The sequence below is a fragment of the Dipodomys ordii genome, unplaced genomic scaffold, assembly GCF_000151885.1.
Source record: "Dipodomys ordii isolate 6190 unplaced genomic scaffold, Dord_2.0 Scaffold114, whole genome shotgun sequence".
NCBI lineage: Eukaryota > Metazoa > Chordata > Mammalia > Rodentia > Heteromyidae > Dipodomys > Dipodomys ordii.
The window spans coordinates 2,034,311-2,052,795 of NW_012267330.1; the positions used below are offsets into that span (position 1 = coordinate 2,034,311).

The 18,485-nt window shown below is 39.8% G+C and overlaps 1 protein-coding gene across 1 annotated transcript in view; it reads left to right on the forward strand.

Moving 5' to 3' along the window:
- Sap130 (Sin3A-associated protein, 130kDa) overlaps window positions 1-18,485 on the forward strand; it is a 96,997-nt gene that overhangs the window by 35,577 nt on the left and 42,935 nt on the right. Inside the window, exons 8-12 of the mRNA XM_013028811.1 lie at window positions 9,224-9,371; window positions 9,660-9,750; window positions 9,939-10,043; window positions 13,113-13,254; window positions 16,703-16,824. Coding sequence (XP_012884265.1) covers window positions 9,224-9,371; window positions 9,660-9,750; window positions 9,939-10,043; window positions 13,113-13,254; window positions 16,703-16,824 — 608 coding nt within the window. The remainder of the gene's footprint in view (window positions 1-9,223; window positions 9,372-9,659; window positions 9,751-9,938; window positions 10,044-13,112; window positions 13,255-16,702; window positions 16,825-18,485) is intronic.

Consider the following 18,485-nt stretch of genomic DNA (forward strand, 5'->3'; position numbering starts at 1 on the left):
ACCGAACACATTCTATGAAGCCATCATAACCCTCATCCCAAAACCAGGCAGGGACTCATCAAAGAAAGAGAACTATAGACCCATTTCTTTGATGAACATTGATGCAAAACTTCTCAACAAAATTTTGGCCAATCGACTTCAACAATTCATCCAAAAATCATACACCGTGATCAAACAGGATTCATTTTAGGGATGCAAAGCTGATTCAATATACGCAAATCAATTAATATTATTCATCACATCAACAGGAGCAAGGATAAGAACCACATGGTTATTTCAATAGATGCAGAAAAAGCATTCCAGTCCATGAAACTCTTATCTCCAATAAACAACCAGAAAACTGGAAGTGGCGCTGTAGCTCAAGTGCTAGCCTTGAGCTGAAGAGCTGAGGGACAGCGCTCAGGCCTAGAGGTCAAGCCCCATGACCAACAACAACAAAAAAAAAACAAACCAAAAAGCTATATAAAACGTTTTCTTCAGTTTTTTTTCTTGAAATCTTCCTTTATATATTCACTCAATTCTATGTTACTGAGTGGGAATGCCCAATTATATGTATGTTGTGTCTTTTCACTTGACTTCCTTATCTCTTAAAAGCTTTTTTTCTCTTTAGATTTTGCTCATGATCCTTTCCAACTCTTGCTGATTTATTTTATGTTTTGGGATGGAATCTTGCTAAGTTGCCCAAGTTAAGACTCCTGGACACAAAGCCAAGTAACTGGGAACATGCTTTGACTCCTTTTTGTCTGTGTTCAGCATTGTCTCACCATGTTCACCTTAATTTTGCTTTTATTCCTGAAATAGCTGAACAGTTGTCTCTTATTTCTGTCTTGAGCTCTGCTTATTTATTTCATCTTTCACATCTTTGTACTGTATTTTCATTTCATAGATAGTTATTAAGTTTTAAAATTCATGACATAATTTTCAACTACCCAAAGAAAGCACTTAGAGTGTGTCCCTAGTTTCTTTCTACCTCTTTTGCTTCTTTTATTTTCTTTAGATAGATTGTGTTCTGGTTCTCTTCTGAGTTACCATCTTGACTAAATTTTCTTTACTTTGAATCCTTTATTTGTAATTAGTTCTTGGCATAGCTTGGGCTACGTACTGGATAAGAAGAATTTTTTTAAAGACCCTATGTCCTGTTAGATTGTTGTTGGTCACTACTTCTCTCCTGCCAGTGAAAATAGACCACTCAGATGGTGAAGCCTCAGTTGGATGCTTGTGCTCATAATCTTTGGGAGAAAGTTGTCAGAGGCCAGCTGAGACAAAAAGTTCATGAGACCTCCACCTCAACCAGTAGCTAGACACAGTGGGGCATACCTGTTATCCCAAATACATGATAGACTGGGATCAGGAATACCACAGTTCTGTTCTAGCCCTGGAACAAGTTTTGAGAGACCCCATCTCAGTAGAGAAACAGCTGGGTACACACTATATACCTGTTACCCTAAAAGTGGGGAAACCTTAAAATAGTACCTTCATGGTCCAGAATGGACTGAGCATAAATTGTGGCCCTATTTCAATAATGACTAGAGCAAAAAGGGATGAAGATGTGATTCAAGTAGTAGAATGTATGTCTAGCAGGGACAAGGCTCTGAATTCAAATCCCAGTACCACAAAAGCTAAAAATAAAAAAATGCTCTCTCATTCCTGGGTTGCAGTACACACTGTGTACACTTACCCTTTGTCTGTGATTCCTGGCTCATTCTTGTGTCCTTTGCTTTATAACCTTTGGAACCCATCCAGATTTTGCTTTATTACTGCCTCTTGTTCCTCCTGTTCCCTTGCTAGGTGTGGTGCTTCATGTCTGTAGTTCTAATACTCAGGAGGTTGAAGTAGGATGCCAATTTAAGATCCAGGGAGTCTATATTGTGAGACTCTTTCACAAAACAAAACAAGCGAGCTTTCTTAGATTATAGACTTGTGAATCTTTTTTCTTGCACTAAAAATCTTGATTTTTAAAGAAAAATTAGCATAACCACTTTCACCTTTTTTTAATAATATAAAAATACAAAAAAGGGTCACATGTCCACTTGTCATAAATTAACCCTTTCTAACTTTCTATATATCACTACTAATAATTCTATCAGAGTGAGAGGGTCACGTGAAGTGGATTTTTTTTCCCTAAGGGATATTTAGTAACCTTTTGTTTTTTTCATTTACATTCACATGGTTTCAAAATATGAAAATATAAGAACGTACTTAGTAAGTAGTATCACTCTGTTCTCTGTCCCCTCTCTGTATCAGTTTCCTAGATTCTACTCCCTTTGCTGTGTAAGGCAACATACTGTTAGTTTTTTGGCTATCCTCTCACTGTTTCTTTATTATAATTTATTAGATAATGAGAGTTGCTGAATTTGTTTTACAAAGTCAAAGCTGCATAAAAAGATGGCCTTGTATATCTTTCTGTCCCCTCCCAGGTTTTGCCATCTGCTCTTGGGAGGTCACCATTCTTTGCTTGTCACTTTTGCAAAAATGCAATTACATCTTTTTTCCTATTTCCTCTTTTTTTTTTTTTTTTTCTTTATTGGCCATGGGGCTTGAACTCAGGGTTTGGGCTCTGTCCTTGAACTCTTTTGCTCAAGGCTACCACTCTACCACTTTGACACATAGCTCCACTTCTGGTTTTCTGGTGGGGTTAATTGGAGAAAAGAGTCTCATGAATTTTCCTTCCTGGGCTGGCTGTGAACCGCAATTTTCAGATCTCAGCCTTCTCAGCTAGGATTACAGGCGTGAGCCACCAGTGCCTGGCCTCTTTCCTCTTCTTTCTTGCAAAAAATGTAGTATACTATGTACATTGCTTTGTTCCTTGCATTCTTCTGTGACAGTATTTTCTGGTGATGACTCCAGATCAGTACTTTGGAGTCCTTATGCTTTTATTCTTCTATTTTGGCTGCATTATGATGGGCTGATGGGCATTTTTGTTATTACTATTGTTTGTGTTGTTGTCACACATGGCTTAACAGTGGGGTCATGTTGTAAGAAACTCATTGTTAGACAATTTCATCATTATTTGGGCATTATAGAGTATACTTACACAAACCTAGATGTTAGAACCACTGCATGTGGTCTCAATACAGTAGAAATACAGTAAACATCAGACAGATATATGAGGTTGCTGTCAAAACAAAATGATGTACCTGCTTTACAGTACACCTTATTTTAGTAGTAGGCATACACTCTAGAAAAATGAAACAGTACAATACATAAAGCAATGGTAATTATTAATTGTCATCAAGTATATGCTGTACATCATTGTATGTACTGATAATTTTGTGCATCTGGATTGAACCCAGGACCTTGCACACACATTAGATAAGCTCCACCACTTGGCTGTGGCTCCAGCTCCCTTCCAGATTCACATGCATCCAAAATAGAATAGCACAACAAGGCATATAATAAGTTACTCTGTCCTTTGTCCTCTGTCTACCACATTCTTGTGTTTCTGTTCCTTTGCTCTCTCAGAGGATGGTTTTCTTCAGTAATTAGGGACTTATTTCTTTCCGTGGGGAATTCCTTCCTTCCACTTTGGAAGTCTTGGGGCAGCACCAGCAGGTCTAAATTAGGGTAAGACTGTTCTGTTTTGAAGTATCACAGGATTCATTCCTGACCATCTGGCTGTGACTGGCACAACTCATTCAGGAACATCACTTCAAACAGCTTGGTCAGCAGATAGGCAAGCATCAAAGTTGTTCACTTTGGAAATGTCCCTGACAACTATGGCCTCTACTGTATTTCAAGTGATTTTTGTTTTGTTTTAATGCTGCACTAGGTCTCCCAGGTTTAAATTCCAAACTTTGCACATGCTTGTCATGTGCTCTGCCACTGAACTCAAATTGCTGCTTTTATGTGATTGGGTCTAGTCATTCATCCCAGGCTGCCCTCAAACTCATGATCCTCTTGCATCAGCCTCGCAAGTGCTGTGATTACAGGCATGTCCCACAGTAATGGACTAGAATTTCTCAATAGCCTTGTCCTCAGGTATACACTTTGGATACAGCTGCCCTGTTGCAAATAGGCTGCACATAGCCTCACTGCTTTTTTTTTTTTTTTTTTGGCTAGTCCTGGGCTTGAACTCAGAGCCTGGGTGCTACCCCAGAGCTTCTTTTGCTCAAAGCTAGTGCTCTACCACTTGAGTCACAGCACTACTTCCAGCTTTTTCTGAGTAGTTTATTGGAGGTAAGAGTCTCACGGACTTTCTTGCCTCGGCTGGCTTCAAACCAGGATCCTCAAATCTCAGCTAGGATTACAGGTCTGAACCATTGGCACCCAGCCCTCACTTTTGATATAACATTGTTCCTTTGTCTTTTTTTTTTTTTCCTCTGATACTGGGCCTTAAACTCAGTGGCCTCACATTTGTTCAGCTTGCTTGTTCACTGTTGCTACTCTACCAGTTGAGACACATCTCCAGCTTAGTTTTTGCTGGTTAATTGGAAATGGAATCTCAAAGACTTGTTGCTTAGGTGAATTTGAATTATAATCCTCTACATATCAGCTTCCTGAGTATCTTAGAGTCTTTCTGGGGGTTTTTGTGGGGTTTTTGGTGGGGGAGGGTTTCCCCCAATTTTTCTTCCACCTTAAAAGTGAGAGTCCAAGAGACCTCTTTGCTTCTTTGAGACCTTTGGCTATATAGCCTAGGCTGACCTTGAGCTTCACCATCCTTCTGCCTCATCTTCCTGAATTACTGGGATTATAGGTATGTACCATCATATCTGGCTTGATTTTCTGTCTTTTAAGGTCACCTATTCAAACTATTTGTGTTTACCTATTGTATTTGCAGTTTCTCACTACAAATACAATCGGATTCAAATGCAGGTCTTATTTTTATCCTTTTGAAGCTCTAAGAATGTTCAGTGTCTATCCTGCTTTATTTTGTATAACGTTGAAAACATTTCATTTGGGCACATTAGGTTCCATTCTTTTGGTAGACTATGTCAAGTCCTTTTAAAACACATTTGAAGTGTTTTCAGCCCTTTACTATAGCAGGTGAACAACCATGTGTTAATGTCCTGCTACATATATGCAAGACTATAACGGATTCCCAAATTTGGTCAAAAGGACTGTTATCTAATTGTAGTTTTCACATCTGCCATCTAATTGCCTACCTCTGGGTTTATACCAGTCTATATTCCCTTTATATTTTCTCTTATTTATTTATCTATGTATTTATTTATTCATTGCCAATCCTGGGGCTTGAACTCAGGGCTTGGGCTCTGTCTCTGAGCCTCTCTGTGCTCAAGGCTAGTATTCTATCACTTGAGCCACAGCACCACTTCCAGCTTTTTTTGTTATTTGGTATTGAGGAATAGAACCTAGGGCTTCATGCATGCTAGGCAAGCACTCTACAACTAAGCCACATTCCCAGCCTCTCCCTTTATATTTAAAAGATCTGATAGGTGAACAATATCTCTGCATTTTAAATATTGCTTCTTTCTGATTTTATTTTCATTTTTGGTTTTTGAGATAGGGTCTCATGTTGGCTCAAACTCAGAAACTTAGAGCCATTTGTGGCTCCTGCCGTAATTCTAGCTACTCAGGAGGCTAAGATCTGAGGACCACAGTTCAAAGCTAGCTTAGACAAGAAAGTCCACGAGCCTCTTACCTTTAGATAACCACCAAAGGAGGACGCTACAATGCTTGATAAGAAATGTACTTATTATCTTGCTCTTGTAATTGTAACCCCTCTGTACAGTATTTTCATAATAAAAAAATAGATAACCACCAAAAGCCCAAAGTGGAGGTATGGCTCAAGTGATAGAGTACTTGCCTTGAGCAAAAAAGCTCAGGGACAGCACTCAGACCCTTGGTTCAAGTCCTAGGTCTGGTAAAACCCTACATCACTTCCCAAGTGCTGGGATTATAGGCTTGTGCCCCTGCATTCATCTGTGTTTCTCTTTTTTAAAATGTGAGAGTGAGATTGTAGCATGGATATGTAGTACTGGCTATTTGGGATCCTAAGTCAGGAGTTTCTTTTAAAACCAGCCTGGGCAATATAGTGAGACCTTGTTCAAAAAAAAAAAAAAAAAAAAGGAGAGGGGCTGGGAAGGTGGCTCAGTGGTAGAGCACTTGCCTTGCATGCATGAGGCCCTGGGTTCGGTTCCTCAGCACACAAGCAAAAAGAAAAAAGCCGGAAGTGGCATTGTGGCTTGGTAGAGCGCTAGCCTTGAGCTGAAGAGCTGAGGGACAGTGCCCAGGCCCAGAGGTCAGGCCCCACGACTGGGCCCCCCAAAAAAATAAATTAAAAAAAAGAAAAAGGAGAGCCAGGTGCTGGTGGCTCAGTCCTGTAATCCTAGCTACTAAGGAGGCTGAGATCTGAGGATCACCGTTCAAAGCCAGCCCAATCTGTAAAGCCCATGAGACTCTTATCTCCAATAAACCACTCAGAAAACTGGAAGTGACATTGTGGCTCAAGTGTTAGAGTGCTAGCCTTGAGCTGAAGAGCTGAGGGACACCCAGGCCTAGAGTTCAGGCCCCACAACCTACCAAAAAAAAAGAAAAAAAAAAGGAGAATATATTTCCTTCCCTTTATCTATTTTGCATGTATGTTTTGCCAAGGAGGAGGTTTTCTTGTTTGTTCATGTAATCAAGTTTATCAATGTTATCTTTCGTAGCTTTTGAATTTAGGAAGCTTTTTTTGTTTTCTTTCCTGAGGCTGAAACTCAGGCACTATAACATTGAAGTATCTTCCATACCCAAACGCTTTAGATAGTTAGAAAAAGTTCTCCCCTACTTCAGGGTTATCAAAGACTCCATCTTTGTTTCATGTACATTTTTAGTCACCTTAAGGCTTTAAATCTTTTAGTAGATTTTTCCTGGTGGGCAGTGTATTTTTTCCAAATGACTATATAATCTTCCTAAAACTTTTTTTTCCCTTGAAACAGTCAAACTCTTGAGCTCAAGTGATCGTCTACCTTAGCCTCTCCAGTAGTGGGAAATGCAAGCATATGCAAGTATACTTGGCTCCCAACACCATTTATTGAGTAGTTAATTTTTACTTCTAATTTGAGAAGACAGCTTATTGTGTTGTTAAGTCTTTTTGTCACTGTTGTACTTTCTTTAGCTTGCTCAGTTAATTTGGCTCACTGGTTTGGTATCCCTTTTAATTATCAGTTAATCATAATTTTTTGTTTTTGTCAGTCGTGGGGCTTAAACTCTGGGCCTGGGCGCTGTCCCTCAGCTCTTTAGCTTAAGGCTGATAGTACACTGTAACTTGAGCCACAGCGCCACTTCCGGTTTTCTGATGGTTTATTGGAGATAAGAGTCTCATGGACTTTCCTGCCCAGGCTGGCTTTGAACTGTGATCCTCAGATCTCGGTCTCCTGAGTAGCTAGGATTATAGGCATAACCATTTCAGAATGTTTTTCCATCTGATAAGAAATGATGTAAAATTAGGGGGAAAGGGTTGGGAATGTGGCTCAGTCGTAGAGTGCTTGCATAGCATGCATGAAGCCCTGGGTTCTATTCCTCAGTACCATATTAACAGAAAAACCCAGAAGTGGCACTGCAGATCAAGTGGTAGAGTGCTAGCCTTGAGCAAAAGAATCTCAGGGTGGAACTAGAACAAATCATGTTTAGCGAAATAAGCCAAGATCAGAGAGACAAATGGCACATGCTCACCTGATATGTGGATGTTAAATTCAAAACACAGCAAGATGGGCTGGGAAGGTGGCTCAGTGGTAGAGTGCTTGCCTAGCATGCAAGAGGCCCTGGCTCAATTCCTCAGCACCACATAAGCAAAAAGGCTAGGAGTGGTGCTGTGGCTTAAGTAGTAGTGCACTAGACTTGAGCTGAAGAGCTGAGGGACAGTGCCCAGGCCCACAGTTCAGGTATCACAACCGGGGGGGGGGGGGGGGGATGCAGTAATATATGACAAAGAAAACAGGACTCAAGAAATGACCTCTTCTTAATTTGTCATATTGTTTTTAGATGACTCTATGTTCTTGGCATATGGATATACATGTACATATCTGAGGGAAGCTAGGAGGAAGGCACAGAGTCAGAAGGAAACAGGTGATAAAATACAGCAGAGGGTCCATCAGCTACACTGGACATTGATGAAAGTAAACTAAGTAAACTCAAGGGCAGCGATGGGAGGGAGGGAATGAGAGAGAAAGAAGGAACAGCTTACATTAAGCAAAAGAAAAGAAATGTACGTATCACCCAATTTGGAAGAAATAGTTGTATTGTCAAGGTTTGTAAAGTTCACAAGCTTTATAGATCATGATAATGACAATTCATTTTGTGAAGGTTAAAATATGTTTGTGACTTTAAATAAATATCACTATCCCACAATATTGTGAAATTTATATAATCACTTAATCTTAATAAACAAATTAAAAAAAAAAAGAAGGTCAGGGACAGTGCCCAGGACTGGCAAAAAAGAAAAATTAAGGAGAATGTCAGTCCTTCTAGGGTTCAGTTAGTTGCTCATAATGGTGGTTGGCCGTAATCTTCTGTTTGGGAACTTGTCAAAACTCATAATGTGAGAATTTTATTGTATATCTTCAGATTTTTCTAGAGCGACATATACAATGTTTACTCAAGGTCATTTTGTAGTGTAGGGGAGTGTGTAGCACAGTGGTAGAGGACTGGCATAGTGTGTATGAAGCCCTGGATTACATCCTTGGTTCTGGGAGGGGAAGGGAATCATATTGGAGTTGTTTGCAGTACTAGGGATGGAAATCATGTCTTTTTTTGGGGGGGGCATTTTTGGGGCCTGAACTCTGGGCCTGGGCGCTGTCCCTCAGCTCTTCAGCTCAAGGCTTGCGCTCTACCACTTGAGCCACAGCGCCACTTCCGGCTTTTTGCTTATGTGGTGCTGAGGAATCGAACCCAGGGCCTCAGGCATGCAAGGCAAGCACTCTACCACTGAGCCACCTTCCCAGCCCGGAAATCATGTCTTTAGGCAAGCACTGAACCACTTAAGCCATGCCCCCCAATTCTGTTATAGCATGTTGATTAGCTGTATCTTGACTAATAATTTATTCAGTTTGTAGTACACATTGATATTTTGAAAAAGACTTTTGGCAATTTCAGGAGAGAGATTCAATGAGTCAGTTATTTAATGGTAGAATTGAAAAGCAAGCAATGCATTAGCTGTGGACTTCACAGGCCCATGAAAAATAGAATTTATATTACAGTTATCTAGCACAAGATAGTAAATGACCTTGGCTGCCTGCATTGTGTACAACTTATGAATCACAAAATATCTTTTTTGTCTTTTCAGTCGGCCTACTTTGTCTATCCAGCATCCACCATCTGCAGCAATTAGTATTCAGCGTCCTGCCCAGGCACGAGATGTGACCACACGAATCACTCTCCCCTCTCACCCTGCATTAGGGACACCAAAACAGCAGCTTCATACTATGGCTCAGGTAAAGCAAGAGGTGAAGAACAACTTGTGTGTGTGATAGAGTAATGCAGAATTGCATACAGCTTACTGAAGCCTTGTCCATGTTCATTGATGGTCACTTTTAGACTGGGTAGAGTAGGTCAGGTTCTGGTTGTAACTCTGCACAAGGTTCCCTTCGCAGAAAACCAATTCCAGTACTGGCACCCAAGTGGCTGCAGCAACCATGCACAGTTCACTGAGGCAATGGCCGTATGCATTGATGATGGAGCAGGCCGGGTTCTGGTGGTAACTGATGGGGTTCCCTTCACAGAAAACCATCTTCAGCACGGGCACCCCAGTGGCTGCGGCAACCGTGGCGCCTATTTTGGCAACCAACACCCTTCCTTCAGCAACCACAGCTGGTAAGTCAGTGGCCCTGCTCTTCCTACCAGGAGAAAAGGAAGTGTAAGTGGTGAGCTAATTTCTCATCCTACCTTCAGAGAAAACAAGCTAGACAAATTTTTTTTTAAAGAGCTTTTATAAGGATCTTTATAATGTGAAATGTATGTAAAGACCATTGCTAAGGAATTTCCTTTCTTCTTCTTTTCAGGATCTGTGTCACACACACAAGCTCCCACCAGCACAATTGTTACCATGACGATGCCCTCCCATTCGTCCCACGCTACTGCTGTGACCACCTCAAACATACCAGTTGGTAAGTGTTGTGTGCCTTCATACAGAAATCTATGAGGAAATTTTCAGCCTGGGTGATCAGGCCTTCACAACAAAGCCTTTGGTTTTTAATGTTTTCATACAGATTTGATATTGATGGTAGGGGAAAAAGAGGGTAATGGTTTTCTTCTGAGTACTCAGTAATTGAATGTTTACTGAGTTTTTTTACTTCCCTACTCGTTAACATACCCCTTCTATGTGAACTTATTTAGGAATAAAATACATTTACTAACAGAAAAAAAGATAAAGGAAAAATAAGAACTTGCATACTTTGTTTTAGGAAAATAGATGATGGAGGAAAATCTCTAGGTGGACTAGTAGGAAAAGCACTAAGTGGGAGTTGGACACCTTCTATTCCCATTTGAGTGCTATCCCAAGGGCTCATGACCACTCATTTGTTTTGAGTTCTGTTTAGCTCTCCCTCCACCCAGTCCCCAGCAGAGCTAAGTACTGAACTGAGGGCCTTGAATTTACCAAATCCCCAACTACCTATTTATTCCCTTTTTAAAGTAGTGGATACTTTGAATATATGAAATAAAATCTCTTGCTGGGCATGGTGGCACACCTCTGTTATCCCAGCACTTAGAAGACATAGGCAGGAGGATCTTGAATTTGAGGGCAGCCTGGACTACATAGTGAAACCTTATCTCAAAAACAAAACATTTCTTTATAAGTTTGTGACAGCCAAACCAAGAACAAAGAACGACTTATTTTTCTGAAAGGCCAGATAATGAGTTAGGCTTTGAAAACTACAAAGCTCTGTGTCACAACTCCTTGATTCTGCTTTTATATCATGTTTATAAGCATCTGTATGAGCAAAGGATGTGATTGCCATCCAGAAGACATTACTTGTGAACATAGTAATTTGAGTTTTATATCATTTTCATCTATCAGGAAATACTGTTTGGATTTTTTTCTCCCAACCATTTAAAAATGGAAATAAGCCCAATATTAGCTCACAAGCCATTCAGAAAATGACAGCAAGATGGACTTGGCCTATTAATGATTTCTCATTGCCACCATTTCAAAGCAGAGGCTGGGGCCTAGAAGGCAGAGAACACTGCTCTCTAAGACATGGGATCCACAGGTCTTAGTTTTGAAAGTGTCTCCATCCTTATAATCAGCATGTCATTCTCTACTTCCAAAAATATGACATAGCTGCCCTACTTTTATTGTTTTTTATTTCTAAAAATATGATGTACTCAGAAATAAGACTGCTTTTTTTTGTGGGGGGGAGGTCCGGTCATGGGGCCTGAACTCTGAGCCTGGGTGCTGTCCCTCAGGTCTTCAGCTCAAGGCTAGCATTCTATCACTTGAGCCACAGCACCACTTCTGACTTTTTTATTTTTGCTTATGTGGTGCTGAGGAATCGAACCCAGGGCCTCATGCATGCAAGGCAAGTGCCCTACCACTGAGTCACCTTCCCAGCCCCCATAAGAATGCTTTTTCTGAAGAGGTTGTCCTGACATACTGCACTGTTTGATGTCTGGGGACCTGATATTGATGTATGTCTTCCCTACCTTCCCAGTTCTTCCTTCTGTATATGACAGGCTAGTTTCCCCTTGCAGAAAACTCTGAGGATGCGTTTCTGGGACAATGATAGGAGTTCCTACTTCTCTAGGTAGGCAGGCCATGCCAGCCCTTACGTATGTGTTCAACCCTACACTAGTCCTTTTTAAAAAAGCTGGTGGTCCTTTTCACATTACTGCTCATCGTAACTTGACAGTAAAGACTGAATTCTCACATTCAAGTTAATGCACTTTTCTTTTGTGTATTTGTATGGCTTTAGCATTAATATACTTGTAGGAAAAGACTGTGGATTGTTTCACATTCTGAAAATGATGATCAGACTATTTTCTGCCTTCAGTTGCATGTCATCCACTGTCCTCAGGGCTTTATGAACAGAGCCAAGCCCCATTCTCCTAACTTTTGTGTTCAGGAGCTTCCCTAGGGTAGTTGCAGCCTGAAGAAGCTTAAAAAACTACAAGAGAGGCGACCCACCACTCTCTAGAATGGTCTGTAAGAGGTGGATTCTTATTAATGTCCTGTGCCTGCCTAAGAAGCCACATTGGAAGTAAACTCACTAAAAGCACCAGAGAGTAAGCAAAAGTGTGCTTATTCCTAAATCCCAGCAAGTTCAGGCTGTAGTTTGTTTGTTTGTTTTAATGTAGTAATTCAAACATTTTCTTGTTACTGTTAGGATCACTCTAAAAAAGTCTATCAGTTGAGAAAGGACGCCTGATAGAATCCTAGGGCACTGATTTTTCAAGTTAGCAGTGTACAGAGTATATTAAGTAGTTCTTTCCAAGTTTTACTTGGCTTCTCCAAATAAGATTAAATCTGGAATTCAGCAGTTGTTACCAATAAGTGTGTGTGGGATCATGAAAGAAAAGCCTGAGTCCAAAGAAGAAGCTAATGTCTTTGTTATTTTTGTTGGGTTTTTTGTTTCTTTTAAATAGTTTACTTTTTTAGTCTTTCTTCTGTTTTTTCTTTCTCTCTGTCTCTCTTTCTTCTTCCCTCCCTTCTCCCTTCCCTCCTTCCCTCTTTTCTTTTATCTTTTCTTTCTTTCTCTTTCTTAAGTATTAACAAAAATAATAATATGAATATCAGTGGATTGTTACATGGAAATAATTCAGTTAAGCCTTTTGTAGTCATCTGTAATTTTCTATTTTGCTTAAAACTGAAAATCCAGCCGGGCGCCGGTGGCTCACGCCTGTAATCCTAGCTACTCAGGAGGCTGAGATCTGAGGATCACGGTTCAAAGCCAGCCCGGGCAGGTAAGTCTGTGAGACTCTTATCTCCAATTAACCACCAGAAAACCGGAAGTGTCACTGTGGCTCAAGTGGTAGAGCGCTTGCCTTGTGCTGAAGAGCTCAGGAACGGCGCCCAGGCCCAGAGCTCAAGGCCCACAACCACCACCACCAACAACAACAAAACCTGAAAATCCAGGTTTAAAACTATTTGTATTTATAAGCATACCACCAGCCTAGAATGTTTTGGCATGCCAGTGAAAGCATATGAATGGTAATAGACTTGGATATTACTGTTTTAGCTAAAGTGGTGCCTCAGCAGATCACACACACTTCTCCTCGAATCCAGCCTGACTACCCTGCCGAGAGAAATAGCCTGATTCCCATTTCAGGACATCGGGCCTCTCCAAATCCTGTAGCCATGGAAACACGAAGTGACAACAGGTAGGCAACACAATGTGCCAGTTATGCTACTCCTTTGTTTTTGTTTTTAGTTTAGTCAAGCCAAAAAATCTCGCAAACACAGTATATGTTTATCTTTTCATATTTTCTCCATGACAATAAAATTGTGTAATTTCCTTTTTAGTGTTATAAAATATGCTGTTTTTGTTAAGCCATTCTCCTTTTTTGTTGTTGTTGTTGGTCGTGGGGCTTGAACTCTGGGCCTGGGTACTGTACCTCAGCTCTTCAGCTCAAAGCGAGCACTCTTATCACTTGAGCCACAGTGCCACTTCTGGTTTTCTGGTAGTTTATTGGGGATAAGAGTCTCACAGACTTTCCTGCCTGGGCTGCCTTTGAACTAATATCCTCAGATCTCAGCCTTCTAAGTGGCTAGAATCACAGGCATGAGCCACCAGCACTCAGCAAACCATTCTCCTCCTAGTATTCATTTTTTCATCTGTACTTAATTTGTTTTTTAATGATCTTTAGAGTAAAGGTTGTAATATCTGACTTTTAACCATTTATTACCCCTGAAAAGAGTACATTCTCTTACTTAACCAATTACAGACACCAAAAATGGTTCTTTAGCCTCCTTACATTGACTTTTTTTTGTCAGACATGGGACTTGAACTCTGGGCCTGGGTGCTGTCCCTCAGCTCTTCAGCTCAAGGCGATCACTCTACCACTTGAGCCACAGTGCCACTTCTGGTTTTCTGTTGGTTAATTGGAGATGAGTCTCACGACTTTCCTGCCCAGGCTGACTTTGAACCATGTTTCTCAGATCTCAGCCTCCTGAGTAGGATTACAGGTGTGAGCCACTGGCGCCCAGTGACATTTTTAAGAATATATACAGGCAGATTGTTTAATAAAATGGTCTTCAGTTTAGTTTTGTCACATTGTTTTCTCATGGTTGGATTCTGAATGTTCATTTTTAGAGGGATTATCCTTAAGTGATAGTTTCTTACTATTACTTTGGAGAGCTCTTGCTAGTAGTTTATGTCTGTACTGGTTAATATTAAGTTAGTGAAGATGATGGTTGCACATTTTTCTATTATAAAGGCACATTTTTCTCCTTTATTGACAAATATTTCATGAAAACACTTGTAAACTACAAATATCCTGTCTCAGAATAAGCTTTCACTCAATTTTAGTATTTATTGTCATGGCTAAATTATTAGTATGATAGCTGCAAAAAAGTGAATTTCAGGGTATAGGCTTAATGGCTCATACTAGTAATCCTAATTACTCAGGAGGTAGAGATTGGTAGGATCGCAAGGTATAATGGCTCCTATTTGTCATTCCAGCTACTTGGTGTTGGGCAGAAAGAGAGAGACTCTGTAAACTAACCCAAAACAAAAAGGGCTGGAGGTGTGGCAGAGTGCTTGCCTGACAAACTACAAGGCCCAAGTTCAAAACCCAATACTGCGTTTTTTAAAAAGAGACTTTGTGTTGTTTTCTTCACCTTTATTAATTAGATGTTCTGATATGAAGATACTTATCCCTCACATTTATTGATTTTGAACATTTTTCTTTTAGGTCAGAATAGGCTTATGGATTTTTTTTTAACTCATTAATCTACCTACTTTGATGCTCAAATGGTCTCTTTTGGCCCTTTTATGGAGGGTGGGGGTCACCATCTTGCTTTCACACACCTTTCCTTATTTCCCATGATACTAAGCCCTAGGACATAGTGTTTTGCAAAGGAGTCTCTGCTTTTGCTGTAGATTTGTCGGTTTGTTTAGGTCCTTCCCACAGATAGAGGTAGGAATCAGATAACATTATCAGAGCATTTGAATGTATACTAATACCTGTAATTCAATCTCATTCTCTCCCCATTTCCTATTTGTATCTCTTCCCATGATGAGAGTCCTCTACAGTTTACATGAAGTGATTTTAGATTTGAGTAATTTTTTTAGTTTTATTTATTTATTTTGTTGGTAGTGGGGCCTGAATTCTGGGCCTGGGCACTGTCCCTCAGCTCTTTAGCTCAAGGCAGGCACTCTACCACTTGAGACACAGTGCCACTTCTGACTTGTTCTGCTTATGTGGTGCTGAGGAATCAAACCCAGGGCTTCATGCATGCAAGGCAAGCACTCTATCACTGAGCCACCTTCCCAGCCCTTTGAGTAATTTTTAATTTATTTTTCTTACTGTGCTTATTAGTATGTGCAGGAGGCTTGTGGTTTTCAAATTGATCTTGTTCCTTTTACCTATAAAAGTGCATACATTCTCACCTACAAATAATGACAGTTTTTTTGAAAATGGACAAGGTGGTCTTTCATTTTGTTTTCTTGACACCTTTTTTTTAATGTAATGATTACTAGAGTATAATGTAGTATAGTAAAATGATTTTTTTCCTGGCCTTGAATAGTAAGTTTCATTAAAGGTTTTATTAAATACCATTTTCAGTTTGAAGTTAAAAGTTTCTTTCCTGTTTTCTTCATGAATGCTATCTGGTTTTATATGTTTATGTATGACACATATATAAAGCAACATTTCAAATGCATGCTTTCTTAAGATTTGTAAATAATCTAAAACATGAATAGAAATACTGATATTGGATTATTCCTATCTTGCTGTTAAACCTATTGGTCATGATGTATTGAATTTTACATGGTACTTTATCTAGTTTTATTAGTAATTCTTGCATCTATAGCATATATAGTTTCTTGGTCTTATATTCTCTTTCAATTTGTCCCTTTTCAATTTGTCTTAAGGGAATATTTCTTAAATTTAAAAACAAGGTGGATCACATCTTTCTGCTCTGTGAATCTTGTTTGTATAAGGTTGGGATTATCAGGTTTGTGTGTGTTTGATAAAATTTGCCATTAAAAAAAATCTAAGCTTAGTGTATTTTATGTGGAATCAAGCAAAATACTGGATTACTGAGTGTTTGTGTTGCCTAGTTGGTCTCAGACACTGATCTCAAATCCTTAGTCTGCCTTAGCCTTCTGACAGCTGAGCCGTTATTTATTGTGAGCTGTTTGGGAAATCGCTATTCTCAAAACTCATCAATAAAATGTTTTGCACTTACTGACCTGGATATTTGCAGAAGCCACACAGTGTTTTGTTTTTTGCTAGTCCTAGAGCTTGAACTCAGGGCCTGGGCACTGACCTTGAGCCTTTCTGTGCTCATGGCTAGTGCTCTACCACTTGAGCCACACACCACTTCTGGCCTTTTCTGTTTATGTGGTACTGAGAAATGGAACCCAGGGCTGCATGCATGCTAGGCAAGCACTATACCATTAAGCCACATTCCCAGACCCAGAAGCCACACAGTTTTTAAAGGCTACTTGTGCTCAGTGTATGTCCTGTGATCTAAGGGTAAGATGCATTTGGGAGAAGTGGGCATAGCACTTGAGAAGGATGTCAAGAGGAATGGGGTAGGGTGATGAGAAGCTGAAGAAGAAAGTAATGATTCTGTTTCCTATGACCTGTGCTGCATTTCTAGACCGTCTGTTCCTGTTCAGTTCCAGTACTTTTTGCCAACTTACCCACCCTCTGCATACCCACTGGCCGCACACACCTACACCCCAATCACCAGTTCTGTGTCCACTATCCGACAGTACCCAGGTAGGAGCCCTGCTTTTTAGAAGACTTTTCACATTTTCATTTCCACCAACAGTGAGAAAGAAATTAATCAGTGTGTATTTCTGGTATGGGATTTAATTATTCCAGCTTGTTTCCAGACTCAGAAGGACTAAATGTGAAAATATAAGGCCTTCAATCACTACCTTTGTGATCTCTGAAAGGATTGTTACATATTAGTGATATGGAATAGTTTTATCCTACTCTGAGGAAAATTGTGTTAATAATTTTTGTGAAGCTTCAAAATAGTAATACAATTACAATGAATAAAGCTATATTATAAGGCTCTGTTGGGTTTGCAGAATATGTATTGTTTTTTGTTTTTAGTCCAAATATGTTTATCCCTCACCAACTTAATTTGTAATTGATGTTCTTTTTGGTAATATGGGAAGAACAATCAAATTTGAGTTTGTGTGGTCTTTGACTTTTGGGTCACTCTGGACCTCAGGAAGCCTTACATAGATTGTGAGCCAGGTATGGTGGCATATATGTGTAATTTCTCCACTTTTGAGAGGCAGAGGCAGAAGAATTGAAAGTTTGAAGTAAGCCTGAGCTACATGGAGAGTTCTAGAACAGGCTGAGTTTCTTAGAAGCAAAAAAAAAAAAAAAAAAAATTAAACAACCCAACTGCTGAAACTTATCCTGTGGTCCAGTATGTCAGCCAGAGCTACTAGAGGGGACTATATCTTAAGCATTAAAATTAAATAATTTTTTAGGTAATTTGACATGTTACACTACTTTCATTCATATATTTGATGAAACTGAAATACAGGTTAAGTATTTCTGATAAAAATTTACTATCCAAATTGAGATGTACTTTAAATGTAAACTGTGTCTTAGATTCTACTATTTATAAAGGAAATGTAAAATATCTTACTTGGTATCTATAGTGGTTATGTTTGAAAATGGTTATATTTTGTGTAAGAGTTATTATTTAAGTTGGGAAGGTGGCTCAGTGGGTGAGTGCTTACTAGCATGCATGAAACCCTGTGTTCTATTCCTCAGTACCACATAAACAGAAAAAGCCAGAAGTGGTGCTATGGCTCAAGTGGTAGAGCACTAGCCTTGAGCAAAAGAAGCTCAGGATCAGTGTCCAGGCCCTGAGTTCAAGCCCCAGGACTGGCAAAAAAAATTAAGTTCAGGGGTTAAAGGCCTGGCTCAGGTGGTAAAGTGCCAGCCAATGAATTAAAGCAACCATTAATTAAAGCAACTTGGATACCAGGTTCAAGTATCGGTCTCAGAGAAGAAAGAAAGGAAGGAAGGAAGAAGGAAGGAAGGACAACAGAAAGAAAGAAAAAGCAAGTTGAGCTAAGAATGTAGCTCAGGCCTGAGTGCTTGCCTAGCAAACATGAGGCCCTGAATTCAAACTCCAGTACCATGAAAAAAAATTTTTACACTGTGTTTAAATGAGAATAGCAAACCTGAGTTCACTGAAGGCTGTTTGTAGTAAGCTGTAGGGGGGATGATGGTGGAAAGTGAGAATAAACAAGGGGTCAGTCACATTTAAACGCTATATCTGAACCCCTTTGAACACTAGAATGTATACACACACAGACAAGAATGTAAAGCAGGTTCTGTCACGTGTGTAGGTACTCGTGGGAGAAGAAAAGACACAGAGATGGTTAAGGAGGGTTGAGTGTGGTCAG